This window comes from Staurois parvus, unplaced genomic scaffold (genome assembly GCF_062004578.1).
Source record: "Staurois parvus isolate SC_StPar_1 unplaced genomic scaffold, SC_StPar_1.0 ptg000050l, whole genome shotgun sequence".
NCBI classification, from domain to species: domain Eukaryota; kingdom Metazoa; phylum Chordata; class Amphibia; order Anura; family Ranidae; genus Staurois; species Staurois parvus.
Genome location: NW_028317846.1, coordinates 3,847,211 through 3,870,126, shown reverse-complemented (window position 1 = coordinate 3,870,126; position 22,916 = coordinate 3,847,211). Strand labels below are relative to the sequence as shown.

At 44.6% G+C, this 22,916-nt stretch overlaps 1 protein-coding gene across 8 annotated transcripts in view; it reads right to left on the bottom strand.

Moving 5' to 3' along the window:
• Nucleotides 1-22,916, bottom strand: part of PARP4 (poly(ADP-ribose) polymerase family member 4) — a 346,684-nt gene that overhangs the window by 8,198 nt on the left and 315,570 nt on the right. For 7 of the 8 annotated variants that reach the window (XM_089666213.1, XM_089666217.1, XM_089666218.1 and 4 more), the window contains 3 exons: nt 20,354-20,407; nt 16,813-16,915; nt 12,231-12,363 (listed from right to left, as the gene is read on the bottom strand). In XM_089666213.1, coding sequence (XP_089522339.1) covers nt 12,231-12,363; nt 16,813-16,915; nt 20,354-20,407 — 290 coding nt within the window. The remainder of the gene's footprint in view (nt 1-12,230; nt 12,364-16,812; nt 16,916-20,353; nt 20,408-22,916) is intronic. The other variant, XR_016309539.1, reaches the window with a different exon arrangement.

Genomic DNA, 22,916 nt, shown 5'->3' with positions numbered 1-22,916 from the left:
ACATGTACATACACACGCACAGATACATACATACACACAGACACATGTACATACATGCACAGACACACAGATACATACATACAGACACACTCACCCCCACCTTATTTCCAGTCACCAATGCGAGCAGGCGAGTGGAAATTTTGATGCCTGGGTAAGATATGTCTTTTTGCTGATGAAACAAAAGGTGTGCAATAGGGTTGATATCCCTGGAGGTGTCTGTAACATGGAACATGATTTGGCATTGCTGGAAGATTGGTATAAAAAGTGGAAATTACAGTTCAATATTTCTAAATGTAAAATAATGCACCTAGGGAAAAAAAATCCCTTGAGAGAGTAAAACGTTGGGGGTACAGTGTTGGCCAGCACTACACAGGAAAAATAACTTGGGGGTACTTAATTCAGATTATTGCAAAATGAGCAAACAGTGTGGTCAGGCAGTGGGAAAAGCAAATAGAATTTTAGGCTGCATCACTAGAGGGGTCACTAGCAGGAGGAAGGAGGTCCTAATTCCCTTTTATATAGATCTTTAGTTAGACCTCATTTAGAATACTGTGTCCAGTTCTGGACACCTCACTTACAAAAAGATATTGATAAGATAGAATGAATCCAGATACCGGTAACAAAAATGGTGAAGCATCTGGGGGACAAAACATATCAAGAGCGACTTCAGGAACAGAAGGGAAAGGGAAGACATGATTGAAATCTTTAAATACATCAAGTGGGTGAATAAGGTTCAGGGGGGCAGTATTTTCAACATGAAACTGAAATCAAGAACACGGGGACATGACCTTAAACTAACTGGATGAAAGTTCAAAACTTATATCCAAAAGTACTATTTTACTGAAGGAGTAGTTAAAGCTTGGAATAAACTTCCAGCAGAGGTAGTAAGCCAGTAAACAGTAAATAGCTTCAAACATGCTTGGGACAAGCATAGATCTACAGTATACTCTGACAAAAAAAGTTAACAAAAAAAAAAACAAAGCAACAAAACCAACACCTCCCCCCCCCCCCCAAAAAAAAATGCAGACTCAATGGACCACTCAGTCTCTTTCTGCCAACACTTTTCTATATTTATATGTTAAACCTCATCCCCCACACATTCTGATTTCTATAGATCTACCAACAACTATGTATTGAAAGGGCCTGTCAGATTCCATATCAGTTGGATAGTTTGGGTAGTATTGCTAATATTCCATAGTTTTGGTAAATTTAAAGTTGTTTGTATGGTCATATTTTACACATACACATTACATTCTGACTGCATAATCAACTTTAGGATGAACATCAACAATTCATTTTGCATCCAGTCAGACAGGCCCTTGTACTACTGTTGGTAGATCTAACAAAACTGTAATATGAGGGCCTACCTAATATAGGACAATCAATTTACATCCACATAGGCAGGCTCTTACCCTACAGACTTGTTGGTAGAGCTAAAGCGGATTGTACAATTGGATTGTAATGTGTTTGTAAAGCTTTAGTTTTATATACTGACCAGTGATTGTTACATAAAATCCCTCTTGCTGAATGTTAAATTTGTGCTTATAAATATGTTTTGTGTAAACAAAGCATGATCAAGCCTTCCTTTTTGGTTTTAACAAAACAAAGTATAATAGGTAAAACAACCTTTCATTTCATTAACATTTCACATTAGATAGAAATCCCCTCTCTAAATTAGAACAACGTCACCTTTAACAGCCCTCTTGTAGACAACACAGCAGAGCAGTTCTGACTAACAAAAGCTAAACTCCGCTTAACAAAAGAGAAAGAAAATCTATATTATATTTGTAAGCTGCTCAACATTCAGTCCTTATGCACACTGGACATTTTTAAAGCTGCTGTTTTTGGCTTTTTTTTTCTACAGCCAGTAAACCCCCCAGCATGTTATCCTATGTGTCCATGCACACATAGACTGTAATCAACGTTTTATGGCAGGGGTGTTTTTTGGCTGGAAAACCCCCCCAGAACTAGTGGTTTCTAGAGGAGTTTTTTAGCTGTAAAAACGCTCTAACGCTGAAAAACGTGGTAAAATGTGGCAAACTGGCGTTTTTTGGACTGTTTTTGAGCAAAAAAAAAAAGTTTATTTTGGTAAAAAAAACAAAACGCAAACGTGAAAAAACGCTAATGCAAAAACACTAAAAAATACTGAAAAACTCACGTTTTTAATGTGACTGTACACAGACGTTACCAGCATTCTTAAAACGCCCAGTGTGTATGGAGCCTAAGTGACAAACTGATAGAGGCCCACACTAGTCAGGAATCAAAGGAAGTACAAAGCTCCTTTAACAGAAAGGAAGCTGAAATGGCAGCTCGCCCAGCAGAGATGGAATTCCAAATAAAGATTCTGCAAATGGAAAGGGAGGAAGCAGCAGCATTAGCAAGGCTGAAGGTCCTTGAACAAGGTATGGGAGAAAGTACTAATTCAGACTGTTCTTTTCCTGCAGAACTGGAGGGTCCAGTGAACACATGCTAAGGCATAGTGTTTGCAATGATACAGAATCATGTCTGGTACCTCTTACTAACAATACTGTTTGGACTCTAAAACAGAGACCTCCAATCTGCAAAAGCCTGATCCTTTTCAAGTCCACATCGCAAGTACATCTACACAGCAAACCACATCACATCCTACCAAAAAGGTGGCTCCCAGCGACAAGCCACAGTTCAAACAATACCCAGCAGAAGCCTTAGAGACTAAATGACAGCTAAATGCTCTTGCAAGTGCTGGAGGGTCCAGTGAACACGTGCTAAGGCATAGTGTTTGCAATGATACAGAAACATGTCCTGTACCTCTTACTAACAGTACTGTTTGGACTCTCAACACAGACACCTCCAACCTGCAAAAGCCTGAGCCTCTTCAAGTCCACAATGCAAGTGCATCTACACAGCAAACCACATCACCTCCTATAGACAACAAGGTGACTCCCAGCCACAAGCCACTGTTTATTATCCTCAGCATAATTAGTTAATATACTGCCATCTTGTGGATATTTTGGTTGTTGCACCATCTTTTTCTGTCTTCCATCCTGTGTTCCCTCCCTCTAGCTTGTGATGTATTTCCTTTTCCTTTTCATGTCTTTATTGGGATGCGAATAGCTGCTAGTCTCTAGGCCACATGTAATCTGCTTGCATTCAGAAACAGATTACCATGTTTTCACCTGCAAATACTTTTTTTTTTTTTCCAATTATCTGCCACATCTGTTGTCTGCTGTTAACCTGCAGCGTGCAATAAAGATTTAGTGGATGAGAAAACAGGTGTTTGGTGAGTTCAATTAAATCAAAAACTCTATAACTCCCCAAAGAAAAGTAAAACTTTCACCCTTGAAAGTGCAAATGTCAAACCTTTTCTATAACCTTCATAAACCTCACATCCTACCCCACAATCTCAATACTAACATAATGTCCATAATAAAGTCCCAAATTCAAAATAGCAAAAATCCAAAAATTATAAAATCCAAAAATTATAGTCCACACTCTCCAATCTTCCAACTGTGAAAATGTCAAATTCTTCACTTCAATCCAAAGTACCTCAAAAAAATATAAACTGAATATAGTGCATTATCTTTTACATTATAATATGAGTGATATCATGCAACAACACTAGTGATGTAAATATCATATAATAAATAAGCATCAACACGTGAAGTGAAAATCCACACACAACTCCACTAGTGATCTTGTGAAACAGCCACTTCAATACGTGAAATGCCACAAATACACAATTAGTGATCAGTGAAAAATTGTGCAGGATCTGATAAGTGCCACCACTCTGCGTTTAGGATAATATACAATTACCCTCTTTCAGCTTTCACAAGCGTTGTAAAATCCCCATACACCAGATGGTTTTTCCTTTAATGGGAGTATGCAGATAGCTTTTCCTCTAATGGGAGTACACATTGGAATCCCCCGTTCCTCATGCAGCAATGGGCATTGGGATCCCCGTTCCTCACAGGGCAGAGAAGAGCAAACTCAGTGGAATGATGTATATAAAACACAGATTTATTTGCCGCTTACATTTTAAAAAGTACCGTCCATCCTAAGTTCAGTCTGTCCTATGCTGAGACCATATCCAAAATGGCCGCACTGCTCCTTCCGGTTTTGCGTCTGACGTCACGACACTGACGCGTTTCGTCACTTCAGACTTTTCAATTATTTCTAGCTTACTCGTAATAATCTGAATGAAGTTTGTAAATGTACTTTGTGAAGACCCCAACACATTTACTTCCTTGAATTCTGTGACACATTCACTATGCCCTGTGAGCAGACACTGCTGTGTCACACATTTCACAGAGCCTGCCTTCTGAACTACAGAACAGGAGGAGTTCAGGAGGTGGAGTCAGTACAGAAATCACTGCTTGCAGGAAACAAGGCATCTTGGGATATATAGTTCTTAGAAATTGAAAGTAACTAGCAGAAGAGAAGCTGCAAAGTATGCAGGGAATTCTAAAAGTTGTGACAAGGGATGGCCAGCTGATAAGTAAGCCTATACTGGATTGTCAAAGATAATTATGGTTTGTATTGCTATTACAATTCTGATGTTATAAAATGAAAGTATATCTTATCCTTTTCAGTCAAGGAAGCTGCCATCTTTACCTTCGTTTGATCTGCAACTGCTGTGGTGCTGCACATGTGATCAGGTATGACACCAGCCATTTGATGGTTTGACAGTTTGGTTGAGAACACAAGCAAATCTGACAATTAACATTTCTGGCATGCCAGGTGTGACGGAAGCGTAGGCAGGACAGAAAGCACAAAAAAGACACAAAGCTTTGTTGAACTATGAAAGGCACTCAATCAGGACAGTTCATGGCACTCCGCAACATGCGGCTTGTAGGGACACTCACGGTAGGCGGGCTCACTGGGACTCAATGGGACCTTGGCGATGGGGGTCTGACCTCAGCACAACCCCCACACAGCTCTCTAGGGACATCAGGCTCACGGGGAATCAGTGGGACCTTGGTTGTGAGTTCTGACCTTAGCACAGCTCCCACACAGCTTTCTAGGGACAACATCAGGCTCACGGGGACTCAGTAGGGTCTTGGCTAGGGGGTCTGACCTCAGCACAGTTCCCATACAGCTTTCTAGGGACAACATCAGGTTCAAGGGGACTCAGCGGGACCTAGACTATGGGGTCTGACCTCAGCACGGTTCCCACACAGCTTTCTAGGGACAACATCAGGCTCACGGGGACTCAGCGGACCTTGGCTGTGGGGGTCTGACCTCAGCACAGTTCCCCACAGCTTTCTAGGGACAACATCAGGCTCACGGGGACTCAGCGGGACCTTGGCTGTGGGGTCTGACCTCAGCACAGCTCCCACACAGCTTTCTAGGGACAACATCAGGCTCACAGGGACTCAGCGGGAACTTGGCTGTGGGGGTCTGACCTCAGCACAGTTCCCACACAGCTTTCTAGGGACAACATCAGGCTCATGGGGACTCAGCGGGACCTTGGCTATGGGGTCTGACCTCAGCACAGCTCTCGCACAGCTTTCTAGGGACAACATCAGGCTCACGGGGACTCAGCGGGGTCTTGGCTATGTGTTCTGACCCTAGCACAGCTCCCACACAGCTTTCTAGGGACAACATTAGGCTCACGGGGACTCAGCGGGTTCTTGGCTATGTGGTCTGACCTCAGCACAGCTCCCACACAGCTTTCTAGGGACAACATCAGCCTCACAGGGCTCAGCGGGACCTTGGCTGTGGGGGCTGGTTCGGGTAGCGATGGCTCAAGCCCTCAGTGGGGCAGTCCAGGTAGCTATACCCCGGGCACGCCGTGGGGCAGTTCATGACAAGGGTAGTCTGAGCACACAATAGGGGCAGTCCAGGGCACTCCGCAACATGCGGCTTGTAGGGACACTCACGGTAGGCGGCTTGTAGACACTCAGCAGCAGGCGGCTTGTAGGGACACTCAGCAACGGACAGCTTCCAGGGACACTCCCAGCGGTCAGCTTCCAGGGACACTCAGCAACAGACAGCGGCCCTCACAGCGGTCAGCTTTCCAGGGACAGCAGCGATCAGCAGGCAGGGGCCCTCACAGTGGCCAGCTTTCCAGGGACAGCAGCGATCAGCAGATCGGGGCCCTCACATTAGCCAGCTTTCCAGGGACAGCAGCAATCAGCAGGTAGGGGCCCTCACAGCGGTCAGCTTTCCAGGGACAGCAGCGGGAGTCCTGGCTGTGGGGTCTGGCCTCAGCTCAGACCTCACACAGCGTTTCTCCCGAGCGCAGATCAACACAGCAGGCTTGCAGGTAGAGACACATCAGGCTTCAGGGGCTCGGCAGGGTATTGGCTGTGGGATCTGGCCTCAATGCAGACCCTGCACAGCACCCTGTCCTGAGCGGGGATCGAGCACACATGCAGTCACGGACAGCTACCAGGGACACTCCCAGCCCTGGAGTATTAGCAGAGTGGCAGTAGGTAATGGTTCTGACCTTTGGGGGGGGGGGGTCTCTTGCAGAGTGCCCAGAGGGGATGGCTGCGGAGGTCCGGTTCCCACCCGGACCTCCCAATGGAACAGCTGCGGCGGAAACAGAAGACACAAGAAGAAGAGGCCAGCCTGGTCCCGCGCTGGCCTTTTAAAGCCACGCAGGACACTTCCGGGTTGCAACGGCCTGCCCAGCGTCGAGTTACCGGGGCAACAGGGCACGCCCCCTTGACTCAGGCCGCGCTCTCGTGAGCGTGGCCTTTGTCACTGGTGTACACAGAGCGTGGGAAGCGCTGTGTCTTCCGGGGGCGCACGGAGACCTCCCAGCGGCTCCCTGCCGGGGTCTCCTGGCGGGGGGGGGGTCACAGCTCCTCCGGCTAGATTGCCGGGGGGCCATGATCCTGGCCTCAGGGGTCCCATCCCCCCATCCCGCACAGCCTGCTTCAAAGGCTGTGTGCAGGATGAGGGGGAGCTGGCAGGGAAAGCGGCCACACCGTGACACCAGGTATGTAACTATTGTTTGAAACTGTTAAATCAATGGCTTTAGTTCCACTTTAAGCAACAAAGTGAAACTAAACATAACAGATAACAAAGAGCACAAAAGGAGAACATTAATGTCTTGGTCAAGGATGGTTATCTTTTAGCTTTAAAGCTGGTCATAGATGTGTAGAATTTCAAACAGTAATTCTCAGAAAAGGAATGTTCTAAGAAAGTTTGTTAATTTTTCTAATTATTAGTGGGTCAAATCAACATTTACTTTTGACAGCAGTGAGCAGAAAATTCGAAGGAGGAAGATGGAAAATTTTTTGCAAATGAACCAATTTCTAACAGTGTATGTAGTTTTTATTTGGTTTCCTAAGGCTACATTCACACCTATGCGTAATGTTTTCAAGCATGTTTTTCAGGCTTTTTTTAATGTTTTTTTTAATAGAATTGCATGTTTTTGCAGCTTTTGTAAGGCGTTTTTTCACACATTTCTTAACTAGGCAATTTTTATGTGACTAATGAAAAGCTGAAAAAGGGGGCAGAGAGCTGCTTTCGAGCTCAAAATGCTCAACAAAACACAAAAAAAACCCGCTCATGTTGCACTTTTCAGATGTTTCCATTGAAGTCTACGTGGACCAAAACACTTAATTATTCCTTTTTTTGAGCAACAGGTGTTCTGCTACAAGCAACAGGACACTCAGATGTGAACAAGGGCTATTGAAAACAACAGGTTTTTGCTTGTTGAGTGTTTTTGAGCTTTGAGCTACAAGCTACAAAAAACTCAAGTGTGAATGGGACCTAAGACTTTTCAAAGAATTTTTGTTTGTAAATTCTATCCATCTATTGCTAACTTAAGGCCTCATGTACACATGAACTGCCCTAGACGTTTAGCTCTTCTGGCAGCAGAAATACTCTAAACATGGCAAAAAAAAGTGTAAATGCGGTACCGCATTTAGCCGCGTTTAACGCTTGGACATTTATTCATTTAACTAGACAGAGTATTTTCCATTGACATGAATAAACACCCAAGCACTAAATCCAACTAGCGTTTACATGTATTTTTGTCATGTTTAGCGTTTTTTGGACAAAATGTTCCTTTCCTGAACACGATTCTTCTGCATTTAGGAGAGGAACATTTAACTGCCCTAAACTCTGCTGCAACTAAACTCTGATAAAAGCCTATGTGTACATGGACACATAGGCTTTTACTGAGTTGAGTTCAGGGGCTTTGGTAAAAAAAAAAAAAAAAAAAAACACCAAAAGCTCCTAAACTCACGTTTTAGGAGCAGCAGTGTACATGGGGCCTAACTCTGCTCAACTCTGTTGCCCCTAGTTGTCCACAAAAGATAGATAAATAAATAAATAAGAACAGGAATATCCATTACATGGAGATATTATTTGGTGATGTCCCAGGATAGCGTAAGTATACCTGCACTGCTTTGTGATAAACTCCAATAGACATACATCTAATAAAAGCACATCCATTCAGAACAGAAAAATGGCCACAATTGTATTGGATGCATGGTTGAGAGTGGAGTTAATAGGGAACTAATGGTTTCTGGCATTTGACAGGAGGGAGTACCGTATTTTTCGCTCCATAAGATGCACTTTTTTCCCCTCAAAAAAGGGGGGAAAATGTCAGTGCGTCTTATGGAGCGAATATGGAGCGGCCGGTCCGGTATTTCCACTGCCGCCACCATGTCAGAATACCGGGCCGGCCGCTCAGCTCTGCAGCAGGACTTTACCTGTTCCTCGGTCCATCGCTGCGCAGTCTTCCCGCGCTGGCTTCTTTAGTGTGGGCTCTCGGCTTGACAGCCGGGTGCCCAGTGCGCATGCGCGAGTAGCGCTGCACTTTGTGAATGGTACGGCGTCTTCTGGGACACATGACAGGTTCCAGAAAACGGCGGACCAATCACAAAGCGCAGTGCTTCTCGTGCATGCGCACTGGGCACCCGGCTGTCAGGCGGGTGCCCACACTAAACGGAGGACAACTCCGCGGAAGTGGGAGCGGGTACCTGTCAAATTCAGGTACCCGCTCCCCCTCCCTCCCCAAAGGTCAGCAGTCATCTCCTGTACTGTCCGCAGTCTCTGGTCATCTCCTGTACTGTCCGCAGTCTCTGGTCATCCCCTGCACTGTCCGCAGTCTCTGGTCATCCCCTGCACTGTCCGCAGTCTCTGGTCATCCCCTGCACTGTCCGCAGTCTCTGGTCATCCCCTGTACTATGTCCGCAGTCTCTGGTCATCCCCTGTACTATGTCCGCAGTCTCTGGTCATCCCCTGTACTATGTCCGCAGTCTCTGGTCATCCCCTGTACTATGTCCGCAGTCTCTTGGTCATCCCCTGCACTGTCCGCAGTCTCTGGTCATCCCCTGTACTATGTCCACAGTCTCTTGGTCATCCCCTGCACTGTCCGCAATCTGTGGTCATCCCCTGCACTGTCTGCAGTCTCTGGTCATCCCCTGCACTGTCTGCAGTCTCTGGTCATCCCCTGCACTGTCCGCAATCTGTGGTCATCCCCTGCACTGTCTGCAGTCTCTGGTCAGCCCCTGTACTGTCCGCAGTCTCTGGTCATCCCCTGCCCTATACTGTCCGCAGTCTCTGGTCATCCCCTGCACTGTCCGCAGTCTCTGGTCATCCCCTGCCCTGTCCGCAGTCTCTGGTCATCCCCTGTACTATGTCCGCAGTCTCTGGTCATCCCCTGTACTATGTCCGCAGTCTCTGGTCATCCCCTGTACTATGTCCGCAGTCTCTGGTCATCCCCTGTACTATGTCCGCAGTCTCTTGGTCATCCCCTGCACTGTCCGCAGTCTCTGGTCATCCCCTGTACTATGTCCGCAGTGTCTTGGTCATCCCCTATACTGTCCGCAGTCTCTGGTCATCTCCTGTACTGTCCGCAGTCTCTGGTCATCCCCTGCCCTATACTGTCCGCAGTCTCTGGTCATCCCCTGCACTGTCCGCAGTCTCTGGTCATCCCCTGCCCTGTCCGCAGTCTCTGGTCATCCCCTGTACTATGTCCGCAGTCTCTGGTCATCCCCTGTACTATGTCCGCAGTCTCTGGTCATCCCCTGTACTATGTCCGCAGTGTCTTGGTCATCCCCTATACTGTCCGCAGTCTCTGGTCATCTCCTGTACTGTCCGCAGTCTCTGGTCATCCCCTGTACTATGTCCGCAGTCTCTGGTCATCCCCTGTACTATGTCCGCAGTCTCTGGTCATCCCCTGTACTATGTCCGCAGTCTCTTGGTCATCCCCTGCACTGTCCGCAGTCTCTGGTCATCCCCTGTACTATGTCCACAGTCTCTTGGTCATCCCCTGCACTGTCCGCAATCTGTGGTCATCCCCTGCACTGTCCGCAGTCTCTGGTCATCCCCTGTACTATGTCCACAGTCTCTTGGTCATCCCCTGCACTGTCCGCAATCTGTGGTCATCCCCTGCACTGTCTGCAGTCTCTGGTCATCCCCTGCACTGTCTGCAGTCTCTGGTCATCCCCTGCACTGTCCGCAATCTGTGGTCATCCCCTGCACTGTCCGCAGTCTCTGGTCATCCCCTGCACTGTCCGCAGTCTCTGGTCATCCCCTGCACTGTCTGCAGTCTCTGGTCATCCCCTGCACTGTCCGCAGTCTCTGGTCATCCCCTGCCCTGTCCGCAGTCTCTGGTCATCCCCTGTACTATGTCCGCAGTCTCTGGTCATCCCCTGTACTATGTCCGCAGTCTCTGGTCATCCCCTGTACTATGTCCGCAGTGTCTTGGTCATCCCCTATACTGTCCGCAGTCTCTGGTCATCCCCTGTACTATGTCCACAGTCTCTTGGTCATCCCCTGCACTATCCGCAATCTGTGGTCATCCCCTGCACTGTCTGCAGTCTCTGGTCATCCCCTGCACTGTCTGCAGTCTCTGGTCATCCCCTGCACTGTCTGCAGTCTCTGGTCATCCCCTGCACTGTCTGCAGTCTCTGGTCATCCCCTGCACTGTCTGCAGTCTCTGGTCATCCCCTGCACTGTCTGCAGTCTCTGGTCATCCCCTGCACTGTCTGCAGTCTCTGGTCATCCCCTGCACTGTCTGCAGTCTCTGGTCATCCCCTGCACTGTCTGCAGTCTCTGGTCATCCCCTGCACTGTCTGCAGTCTCTGGTCATCCCCTGCACTGTCTGCAGTCTCTGGTCATCCCCTGCACTGTCTGCAGTCTCTGGTCATCCCCTGCACTGTCTGCAGTCTCTGGTCATCCCCTGCACTGTCTGCAGTCTCTGGTCATCCCCTGCACTGTCTGCAGTCTCTGGTCATCCCCTGCACTGTCTGCAGTCTCTGGTCACCCCCTGCACTGTCTGCAGTCTCTGGTCATCCCCTGCACTGTCCGCAGTCTCTGGTCATCCCCTGCACTGTCCGCAGTCTCTGGTCATCCCCTGCACTGTCCGCAGTCTCTGGTCATCCCCTGCACTGTCCGCAGTCTCTGGTCATCCCCTGCACTGTCTGCAGTCTCTGGTCATCCCCTGTACTATGTCCGCAGTGTCTTGGTCATCCCCTATACTGTCCGCAGTCTCTGGTCATCTCCTGTACTGTATCCGCAGTCTCTGGTCAACTCTTGTACTGTGTCCGCAGTCTCTGGTCATCTCCTGTACTGTGTCCGCAGTCTCTGGTCATCTCCTGTACTGTGTCCGCAGTCTCTGGTCATCTCCTGTACTGTGTCCGCAGTCTCTGGTCATCTCCTGTACTGTGTCCGCAGTCTCTGGTCATCTCCTGTACTGTGTCCGCAGTCTCTGGTCATCTCCTGTACTGTGTCCGCAGTCTCTGGTCATCTCCTGTACTGTGTCCGCAGTCTCTGGTCATCTCCTGTACTGTGTCCGCAGTCTCTGGTCATCTCCTGTACTGTGTCCGCAGTCTCTGGTCATCCCCTGTACTGTGTCCGCAGTCTCTGGTCATCTCCTGTACTGTGTCCGCAGTCTCTGGTCATCTCCTGTACTGTGTCCGCAGTCTCTGGTCATCTCCTGTACTAAGTCTGCAGTCTCTGGTCATCTCCTGTACTATGTCTGTAGTCCATTGGTTCAGAATATTTTTTATCTTGTTTTCTGCCTCTAAAACCGAGGTGCGTCTTATGGAGCGAAAAATACATTAATTAGAATTCTCACTGTCAGAGAAGGCTAGATATGATTATTGGGTGGGATACTTGGTATGCGTCACCTCGCCCGGATCTTATTTTATCTGTCTTTGGAGGACTAAGAACAAAAAAATCTTACTTGCATATGTCATACAGAGGTATAATACAAATGGTTTGTACTTTCTAATATAAAATATTTGTGCAGTTAATTGTATTTAAAGTATGCAGAGATATACCTTGCAGTGTCACACTGATCCAGTTTCATTAAAGTCTTGAATTTGATGTCACTCAGTAGATTATAGGAACGAATAGTTTGCAGTACGAGGAGCGTGGCAATTAGTTTCAGGACCTCATCTTTTCCTCTTGAACCTTTAAAAACAAAATGAAAGGGCATATCAACTTAAAGCTGAAATCCTGGTAGATATAAAGGACATACATTCATGCAGTGTATACAAATATATAATTAAATGTATATTAAATGCAGCTAGTTTAAGAATCTAAATTTGACTTTGTGTCAGCCTCATGCAATTCCCTATACAACAGCACTGGGAGAGGAAGGGGGCCAGTGTGATGCTTGCCAATCTGTTGGCATGGAACATGATGATAAGAGGAAAGAGTTGAATGAGCAGACTGATAACCTCATCAGTCTACATCTTGCTCTTTTACTGTCCAGTCAGTAGGCTGAGGTGGAAAGGAAGCCACTAAAACAAAAAAAAATGGACGTAATCCATTCTTTGCAACACAGCATCCTGTAGTGCATGCTAGTATGTTACAGTGCGCTGTGGAGCATCTGCTGCGTTAGCAGGTTGGGGTGCTAGTGAAAGGGAATGGCACTGCAATGTACTGATGCATGTAATATTGTGAATGTAATAGTGAGAATGGGCCCTAAGTGGTGTCATCCACCTGCCTGTGCTTTGTGAGGGTGCTGAATAAATCTCAGAAATGGATGGACAGAAAAAATCCTTTAAAAGGTAGAACAGCTCCCATATATGCATTTCATCTGTGTTTTGAACTTTTTGCCTGGAGTCCTGCATACCTGTCATGAGGGAAATACGAGAGCTATCCACTACCAGACAGGAATGATGCCATCAATAAACCTTAAACTGGGGTGTGACTTCCTTTATTTAAATGGTGCAAAGGGAAAAAGAAGTAAATGTAGCATTCATGAGGAATGTATTGTATGTTCCTTCTGTATACTTCTAAATAAAGTGTCACACTTCAGTTTATTAACAGTAACGTTTGGATGTTTCATTTTATAGGAATATGGTGGAATCATTGCTAGCCTCTTGCTGAAAATAGTCTGACCCTATACTTCTCAGTTACAGACCTGGAACAAACATGCAGCAAAGAAAAGTCAGAATTCCTCCTGTACTAAAGCCAAAGCATAAGCCTGACAGCTAGGCAACTAGAATTTTCTAATAGCAGGTGTGCCTTTAAGCATTGTTACAATGGCTCAAAAAGACAGCTGATACAGGTGTACAGTATATACCTGAATTTACCTGCAGCAAACCTCCTGTCTTGGAGCAATATCAGCTGGTTGTGACACTTCCAGGTGAAGTTAGAGCTTGCAACCAAGCCACACCCCCACATTCCCATTGGCAGTGGCAGTCTTGCTAGCCAATAGAAATCTGCAGCAGTTAGAAAGGGGTGGGTGAGTTGCCACAGCTTTGTCTTGAGAAAAGGTGATTAAGTGGTGGTATGATCACCATGTATACATACATAGGTGGCCCACATAGTGAACATGGTGTAGAGTTATTAAAGGTCATCACAGAGGAAAAGGGGGCTCTATTTCACTGACACATATAGAAAGGCTTCTTCACAGAAAGAGCTGTGAAAATGTGGAATACCGTATTTTTCGCACCATAAGACGCACTTTTTTCCCCCCCAAAAAGGGGGGAAAATGTCAGTGCGTCTTATGGAGCGAATGTAAAGCGGCCGGTCCGGTATTTCTGCCGCCACCATGTCAGAATACCGGGCCGGCCGCTCAGCTGTTCTCTCCTGCAGGGCCTTACCTGTTCCTCGCTCCAGCGCTGCACAGTCTTCCCGCGCTGGCTTCTGTGACAGCCGGGTGCCCACTGCGCATGTGCTGCGCTTTGTGAATGATCCGGTGTCTTCTGGGACACATGAAAGGTCACAGAAGGCGCCGGGCCATTCACAAAGCGAAGCGCTTCTTGCACCTGCGCAGTGGGCACCCGGCTGTCACAGAAGCCGGCCCGGGAAGAAGAGGGAAGGCAACTCCGCGGAAGTGGGAGCGGGTACCTGTCAAATTCAGGTACCCGCTCCCCCTCCCTCCCCAAAGGTCAGCAGTCTCTGGTCATCCCATTCACTGTCTGCAGTCTCTGGTCATTCACTGCACTGTCCGCAGTCTCTGGTCATTCCCTGCACTGTCTGCAGTCTCTGGTCATTCCCTGCACTGTCCGCAGTCTCTGGTCATCCCCTGTACTGTCCGCAGTCTCTGGTCATCTCCTGTACTGTCTGCAGTCTCTGGTCATTCCCTGTACTGTGTCCGCAGTCTCTGGTCATCCCCTGTACTGTCTGCAGTCTCTGGTCATTCCCTGTACTGTCCGCAGTCTCTGGTCATTCCCTGCACTGTCCGCAGTCTCTGGTCATTCCCTGCACTGTCCGCAGTCTCTGGTCATCCCTGCACTGTGTCCGCAGTCTCTGGTCATCTCCTGCACTGTGTCCGCAGTCTCTGGTCATCTCCTGCACTGTGTCCGCAGTCCCTGGTCATCTCCTGTACTGTGTCCGCAGTCTCTGGTCATCTCCTGTACTGTGTCCGCAGTCTCTGGTCATCTCCTGTACTGTTTCTGCAGTCTCTGGTCATCTCCTGTACTATGTCCGCAGTCTCTTGGTCATCCCCTGTACTTTGTCCGCAGTCTCTGGTCATCTCCTGTACTATGTCTGCAGTCTCTGGTCATCTCCTGTACTGTGTCCGCAGTCTCTGGTCATCCCCTGTACTATGTCTGCAGTCCATTGGTTCAGAATATTTTTTTTTCTTGTTTTTCACCTCTAAAACCTAGGTGCGTCTTATGGTCAGGTGCGTCTTATGGAGCGAAAAATACGGTAGATTTCTAGTTCTGGCAAGCTCAGTAGATTGTTTTAAACATTCATAAATGCACAAAAATAACTGGATGCCAACATTTATAGGTAATAAAACCAGTTATTGTTGATCCAGGGGATATCCAATTGTCTTCTGAGGGATCAGGAAATAATTTATTTTTCCCTACTTGAGCACATTGGACCATGTTTTGTAGAGTTTTTTGATTCCCTCTGCACCAACTGTGGGTATATGATTGTGTATAAAGAATTTTTCTATTTATATTTTTCTGTTTATATTTTTTTCTATTGGTTGATCTATATGGACTTGTGTCTTTTTTTATTCAACCTGGCTAACTAGGTAACTACTGTATGCAACCTGACAGAATTCATTAGTGACAGGAGGGTTTGGAAAGAGTCCTGGATGTTTGTGCACCTGTAGGTGTCTGTACTTTATACCTGCTTTTTTATGTTTAATCAAGTGTGTTACATGGGAAGCAAAATTACATTGTTGTTGACTGCATTAAAGCTGGTCATACATTATATAATTTTCAGTTTCCTTTAGATTTGCCTCCAACTATGTAGTGCAAGGGCTGGTCTGATTGCATACACATTAAAAAATGTTTGGGTTTGACCTTATATTATATGATTTTGGTAAATCTAAGGGAAAATTGTACAAGAAAATTGTATAATGTATGGCTAGTCTAAGACAAACTAAAAACCCATTTTGGGCCAGTTTACACTAGCCTTAGCCTTCTGAAGATGGATCTCAATTCAAAAGGGCATTTGACAGGCGGTGAGGAGGGGTTATATCCCCTCCTTACCACTTCTTTTAACCTCCTAAAAACCAGGTGATTGGGTTGTATTAACCAAAGCAGTACTGCCCATCGAGTGCAAAAGGGAGGATAATTTTTGCCACCCCATGATGCAAACATCATATCCATTGTGTATGTATTCCCATCCGCTGTTTAAGGAGAGACACCTCAACCACATGCTTTTACCATTCCGATCCAGTGTAAACTAGGCCTTTAGGATTTAAATCACAAAATGCCTTTGTGTTTTTCTTTATTTGGTAGGAGTGTTTTTTTCAAAGTTTTATTTAGTGCAGTTTAATTTATTTCATTTCATTTTCTTTGGATTTGTGTTTTATTGTTCTCCCTTTTTAGGTTTTATTTTTACATTTTTGCAATGTCCGTTAAAATTTTGTTTTACCTTTTTCTATGGTAATTTGGACTTTTTTTGCACAAGAACAAGCTCAGGAAAGTTAAAAAAGGAGTTTCCATAACCATCAGGACTCATTTAAAGCCAATATTGCACCCTTAAAAACCAGCAAAAAAAAAAAATCTCAACTTTGCCTTCCTGCATTTCAGGAAAATGTTATTTTCAAAGAAATCTTAGAGCAATTAAAGTTCTCAATCACACACATCAGTATTTTCAAACCATTAAAAAGAATGGGAATATGCACATAATCACACTACACTGTAGAAGGGAACGTTGTAGGAAAGGAAAGCAAAGTTTGTAACAAAGAACTCCAAGTGAGTTTGAGGGAGAATATTGTTGGTTTGACTTATCATAGTGCCATTACACTGTGTGTTTCCCCTATCTGATTGTGAAGTGCTATGTACATTATGTGACTTTTAACACAGCTTTACTGCGTGTACTCAGTATCTATGAAGTAGACCTTACAACATACAATGCACAAAGTCAATACTACAGCAGTTTCCTTAAAGGCATATACCCAACGCTATACAGATAATCCTGAAAGCAGTACTGCTTACCTACCTAGAGAAGAGATACCTTTTTCAATGAGAAAACTGTCACAAAAATAATTGACATCAATGTTTAACAACTGTCCAAGTTGTGGAGTAAGCATCCAGTATCCTTCCTAGAGTGAAGAAACAGTGTTAGGATGCTTAAAGTGGTTCTAAAGGCAGAAGGTTGTTTACCTTAACTTATTCTCTACATTAAGGTAAAAAATCTTCTGCATGCAGCTTCCCTTCCAGCCACCCTGAATACATACCTGAGCCCAATTTCAATCAAGTAATGTGCATGAGAGCAGGAGGTTCTCCTTGCTCTCTCTCCTCATTGGCTCAAACACAGCAGCGGGAGCCATTGGCTCCTGCTGCTATCAATCACAGCCAGTGAAGAGGGGGGGGAGCAAGACCGAGCCACACTGTGTGGCTTATGGATACACAAAGCAAGGCTCAGGAGTGAGCACGCATGAGTGCCCCATAATAGGTGGCATGCTATGGTGGGCAGTTGGCAGGGCAGAGGAGCCAGAAGCACCGGAGTGGGACCCTAGAAGAGGAGAATTAGGGGTTCTCTGTGCAAAACCACTGCACAGAGCAGGTAAGTATGACATGTTTGTTATTGAAAATAAAATGATGCCTTTACAAATCACATTAATTGGCAAGGTGTGTTTTTACAAGGCTGGGGCATGTGGAGTATGGCTCTGGGTCTCCAGGCCACCCGTTCCCAGTCTTGGCTGATATAGTGAAAATATTACAACTATGTATGTCCACTGCAAGACCAAGGCCTAAATTGCCCACAGCCATGCGGTGCAGAATATATATATATATATATATATATATATATATACACACACACACACACTTATCAATTTATACACTTTTTATCTATGCCCTCTTTTTGAACTTTGCTTGTTATACCATGCCCACCATTTGTCATTTCAGATTTTTATTACTCTGAAGGTGCTTATAATGTTTGGATTGGGTGACAAATCTCACTTCTATGGGTATCATTAGAGATGGACAAAAAGATCAGGCATGGTAGAAGCACACATGCTATTTTTATTGTTTTCCCTGAGATATGCTGGCATCAGGACTGCTTTGAAAGTGTGAAAGCTATGCTTTTTTACCTGTCATGCATAAAGAAAATTAGTCAGAAAATTAAGTCCTGCTAGATCATCTCAGGATGGTCCGTTTTGCAAGTATACCTTTGTAAACAATTAAAAATAATTGTCTATACTGTGTAAAATCCAGAAATACAGTGTCTCACACTGCTCTGCACATGCTCCGTTGGTTCGTGTCTTAGGCATTTTTGGCACTGTGTAATTTGTAGAGGCAGATCTGCTGACAGCCTTAGACTCGGTTCACACCAATGCGGTGTGGGAAACGCTGCAAATCCAGTGTGTTTCCCGCACTGCAATCGCATCGCGTTCATGCGATCTGGTGAGGGTGTCAATGATAAAGTAATGACACCCAGATGGCAAAACTAGAGAACACCCATGAGATGCAATTCAGGTGTGGATTTAAAAAAGGGTCCTGCACCTTTTTGGTGCCGATGCGATTTGAGCCTTACAAAGTGTGTGGCTCAAATCGCACCACACAAACATTTGCATGTAATTTGCACAGGAATGCGGTACAATTCCTGTGCGAATTACATATGGTGTCCTGCACCGCATTGTGTGAACCCGGGCTGAAAGTGGTATTAAAACCCAGCAAAGCATTTAAAATCCAGTAATAAACTGTTTCACCCTGCTCTGCAAATGCTCAGTTGCTCTCCATTTTTAGGCACTGCCAAGATTGTAGACAGCATTCTGCTGACAGCCTTAGGGCCAATTCACACCCATGCATTGATCTGCGTTTTAGTGCAGATCAACTGAAGGACATCGGAAAAACAATGATTTCTAATGTGTCCTATTCACACCATAACACTGCGTTGATCTGTGCCACGCTACAATGCAAAATAAATATATTTTAGTGCAACACAACGGATGTAAGCGGATGTCAACACAATGCACAGAATATTTTGTGAAAATGTAGTACACTTTAAAGTATGCTAAATGCATGTCAACGGACGTCAGCATGTGACTAAACTGGATGGAAATGTACATCCATTTTCTATACATTTTAGCGCAAGTCATTGTAAATTGGCCCTTAAAGCGGAATTAAATCCTTCTATCATTTACTGCAGCCATTTGATGATTTGACAGTTGAGGACACAAGCAAATGTGACAGTTAGCAATCCCAGCATTCAGGAATGTTTTTTCAAACCGTTAAATCAATAGTTTAGTTCCACAATATTATTTACTCTAGGGGCTCTGGTCAGCCTCTGGCAAAAAGGAACAGGAAACATACTACAGGAAATTTACAGAACACACTCATTTTGGTAGCATAATTATTAATGTGGAATGTATGTTCCTTTTCAAAGAACATTATTTTTTATCAAGTTGCTATGGTTAAAATTACACTTCAATGAGGCTGAACAACCGTGCTAAGATCGGCTGAAAGACATCTGAAGACAGTCATATAGTGCTTCAGCATTCAACTATCTACAGATGCATTTGTACAGGTTAATAGAACATCAACGCGATGCTCCTGGTGAACTGTCAGTCAACAGGCAGTTAAATGACACACTAGGCAGGTGCCCAAAGAGTACCAAGCATTGGGTACTTCACAGTCCTTCCCTATGTGACAGGCTCTCTTTAATTAGAGGTAAAGAACAGGCTTTTGGAAGCACATGAAAGGCAGCACAGTGGCTAAATGGTTAGCACTTCTGCCTGGCAGTACTAGGGACATTGGTTCGAATCCCAACCACGGCACCACCTGCCTGGAGTTTGCATGTTCTCCCTGTGTCTGCATGGGTTTCCTCTGGGTACTCCAATTTCCTCCCACAATCCAAAGACATGCTGGTAGGTTAATTGGATCCTGTCTAAATTGGCCCTAATATGTGCATGTATGAATGTAAGAACCTTAGGTTGTACGCCTCTTGAGGGTTAGGGACTGATGTGAATGTACAGCATATATGTAAAGCGCTATGTAAATTGACGGCACTCTATAAGTACCTGAAATAAATACAAATAAATAACCTGCCCAACCTCCCAAAAATATATACTTATAGCAAGATATGTGGCAGCTAGGAATGCTTAACGTGGAACTTTACCCATAATAACTTGATAAAAAATAATGTTATTTAGCAACATAAATTTCACATTAATAATTATGCTACAAAAATTCATTTGTGCTGTAAATTGCCTGCCATTTTGCTGAAGCCCAGAGCCCTTGAGCAGCAGTAAATCTTTGGGCTGTGAGTAGATCGAACTCCACATTTTCGGAAGAGTGCCGAAAAATAGAGAGCAACTGACCATGTGTAGAGCAGAATAAGATAGTTTATTACTGGATTTTAAACAATAGAGACACTTATTTTTAATGTTTTACATAGCTATATCTACTAAAGGGGCCAGCCCGAAGTGATTTAGCAGGACATCATTATTAAAGTAGAACTTTTATATATACATATATATATATATATATATATATAGATAGAAACTACTGTAGCATGAAATTGAAGGATACATTACCTGACTCTGCAGTGGAGAAAAGGATGACCAGGAGAGATCAGCTAATTGTGAATGCTAAAATATACACAAAATATACAATGTTAATGCGCAGCTTTGTCATACATGTTCCAAACATAAATCTTCCAAAATATACCCTCTTGATACGTTGATAAGCAAGACCAGATGGTGACTTTATCAATGCATTGTTTAAAATGGAAACTGTAGTGTATTTTTTAATAAGTCTTTATTAGAGAGTATACAGTAAAAAAATAGTTTGAATTTGCGACTTTTCAGGCAATAATACTACAAATTATACTTAAAAAAATACTAATTTTATTTATCACATCTCATAAAAACACATTAAAATGAAGTTGTATATTCAAATTGTAATCACAATACAACTTGGGTATAGGTTTCTCATATTCTTATGTATATTGAGATGCTCTCAAGAGATCTGAGACAGTACAAAAGAAATCCAGTAGATCACATAGCATACAACTGCTAAAAACACATCACACTGGAATGATGCGTCACCTTCACTGCACGGTAGGTCAGAGTAATCTTAATTGACAGGATCCACAGACAAAAGACATACATAGACGTTCAAGATATTGAGGTAATGGTACGCACTAGGACCTCGGTTGGATATGTAAAATATATCACAAACTCAAAATGAGTATGCTCCAACTTTTTCAAGAGCGAAACACTTGTCTCTGGTGATGCTTTTCCACTTACGAGTACTATCTGGCTGCATGGTTTTGGAGCACAACTCTTTGTAATTTGTTTTAGATGCCATCCCACTCCTGGCAACTACACTATATTGTTGAAAGTATTGGGACGCCTGCCTTTACACGCACATGAACTTTATTGGTATCACATTCTTAGTCCGTAGGGTTTAATATTGAGTTGGCCCACCCTTTGCAGCTATAACAGCTTCAACTCTCCCAGGAAGGCTGTCCACAAGGTTTAGGAGTGTGTCTATGGGAATGTTTGACCAATTTTCCAGAAGCACATTTGTGAGGTCATGAACTGATGTCTGATGAAAAGACCTGGCTTGCAGTCTCCGCTCTAATTCATCCAAAAGGTATTCTATCGGGTTGCGGTCAGGACTCTGTGCAGGCCGGTCAAGTTCCTCCACCCCAAAAACTCTCTTTCATATATTTAATTAACAATATTCAAATATATATTTTAGTGCCGCATCCCTAATATTGTATATTTAAAGCAGAAAAAGACCTGTGAATGGGGACTTTTGAGGCACAGCATAGACATAAAAACATAATTTATTGTATATCAGAATCCAACATCTGTGACATCTTTATATTTCACATCAACAATACTAAATCGTGTAAACAGTTTGAAACATCAAGAAATAGCATATCTCTTATCATATGATCCAATTCTTTATAAACTTTAGGCTCATTCTTTTTAGGCTTCGGCTCAACTCGTTTCATGGACTTGATCCACTTCTTCAGGAGCCATCACGATATAGACATTTAACTACTGATATAAACAAAAACAAGAACATACAGTCAAAAATTTATATTTTCTCATTCTGGTTAGAGTATCATATTGCAGGTGCATCAGGGGGCATGGGAGGAGAAAAGCCCAGGAGGGGACGATGGAATATGAGCCACAATATATATGCATATATCTGAACATTTGAATAAACATTACCTTCTGTTTCTTTTTCTGGAGAGTGTCTGTTGGGGTCCCCCTGGGGGGTAGGGTGTTGTGGAGGACATCTAGGGAGTGAACCCCTGTTGCACCAGAGCCGAAAACTCCTCTTGCATTGGGGATAGTAGGGCATCGCATCCCGTTTGGATTTGCGGTGTTGTGGGTGTGCACAATTTGCATGTTTCAAAACAATTGTTGATGTGAAATAGAAAAATGTCACATTTGTTGGATTCTGATATAAAATATGTTTTTATGTCTATGCTTTGCCTCAAAAGTTCCCATTCTTAGGTCTTTTTTTCTGGTTTAAATATCACTCATATATGTCTTTATGGACCTTGCTTTGTGCACTGGTGCACAGTCATGTTGGAACATGAAGGGGCCATCCCCAAACAGGAGCATGAAATTGTCCAAAATGTCTTGGTATGCTGACGCCTTAAGAGTTCCCTTCACTGGAACTAAGGAGCCAAGCGTAACCCCTGAAAGACAACCCCACACCATAATCCCCCCTCCACCAAACTTTACACTTGGCACAATGCAGTCAGGCAAGTACCGTTCTTCTGGCAACTGCCAACCCCAGACGTGTCCATCAGATTGCCAGACAGAGAAGTGTGATTCATCACTCCAGAGAACACGTCTCCACTGTTCTAGAGTCCAGTGGCGCCATGATTTACGCAACTGCATCTCACGCTTTGCATTGCACTTTGTGATGTAAGGCTTGGATGCAGCTGCTCGGCCATGGAAACCCATTTCATGAAGCTGTCTATGCACTGTTGTGCTAATTTGAGGGCCACACAAAGTTTGGAGGTCTTTAGCTACTGACTCTGCAGACAATTAGCGACTTCTGCAGACTGTGTGCTTCAGCATGCGCTGACCCCGATCAGTAAGTTTACGTGGCCTACCTATTTGTGGC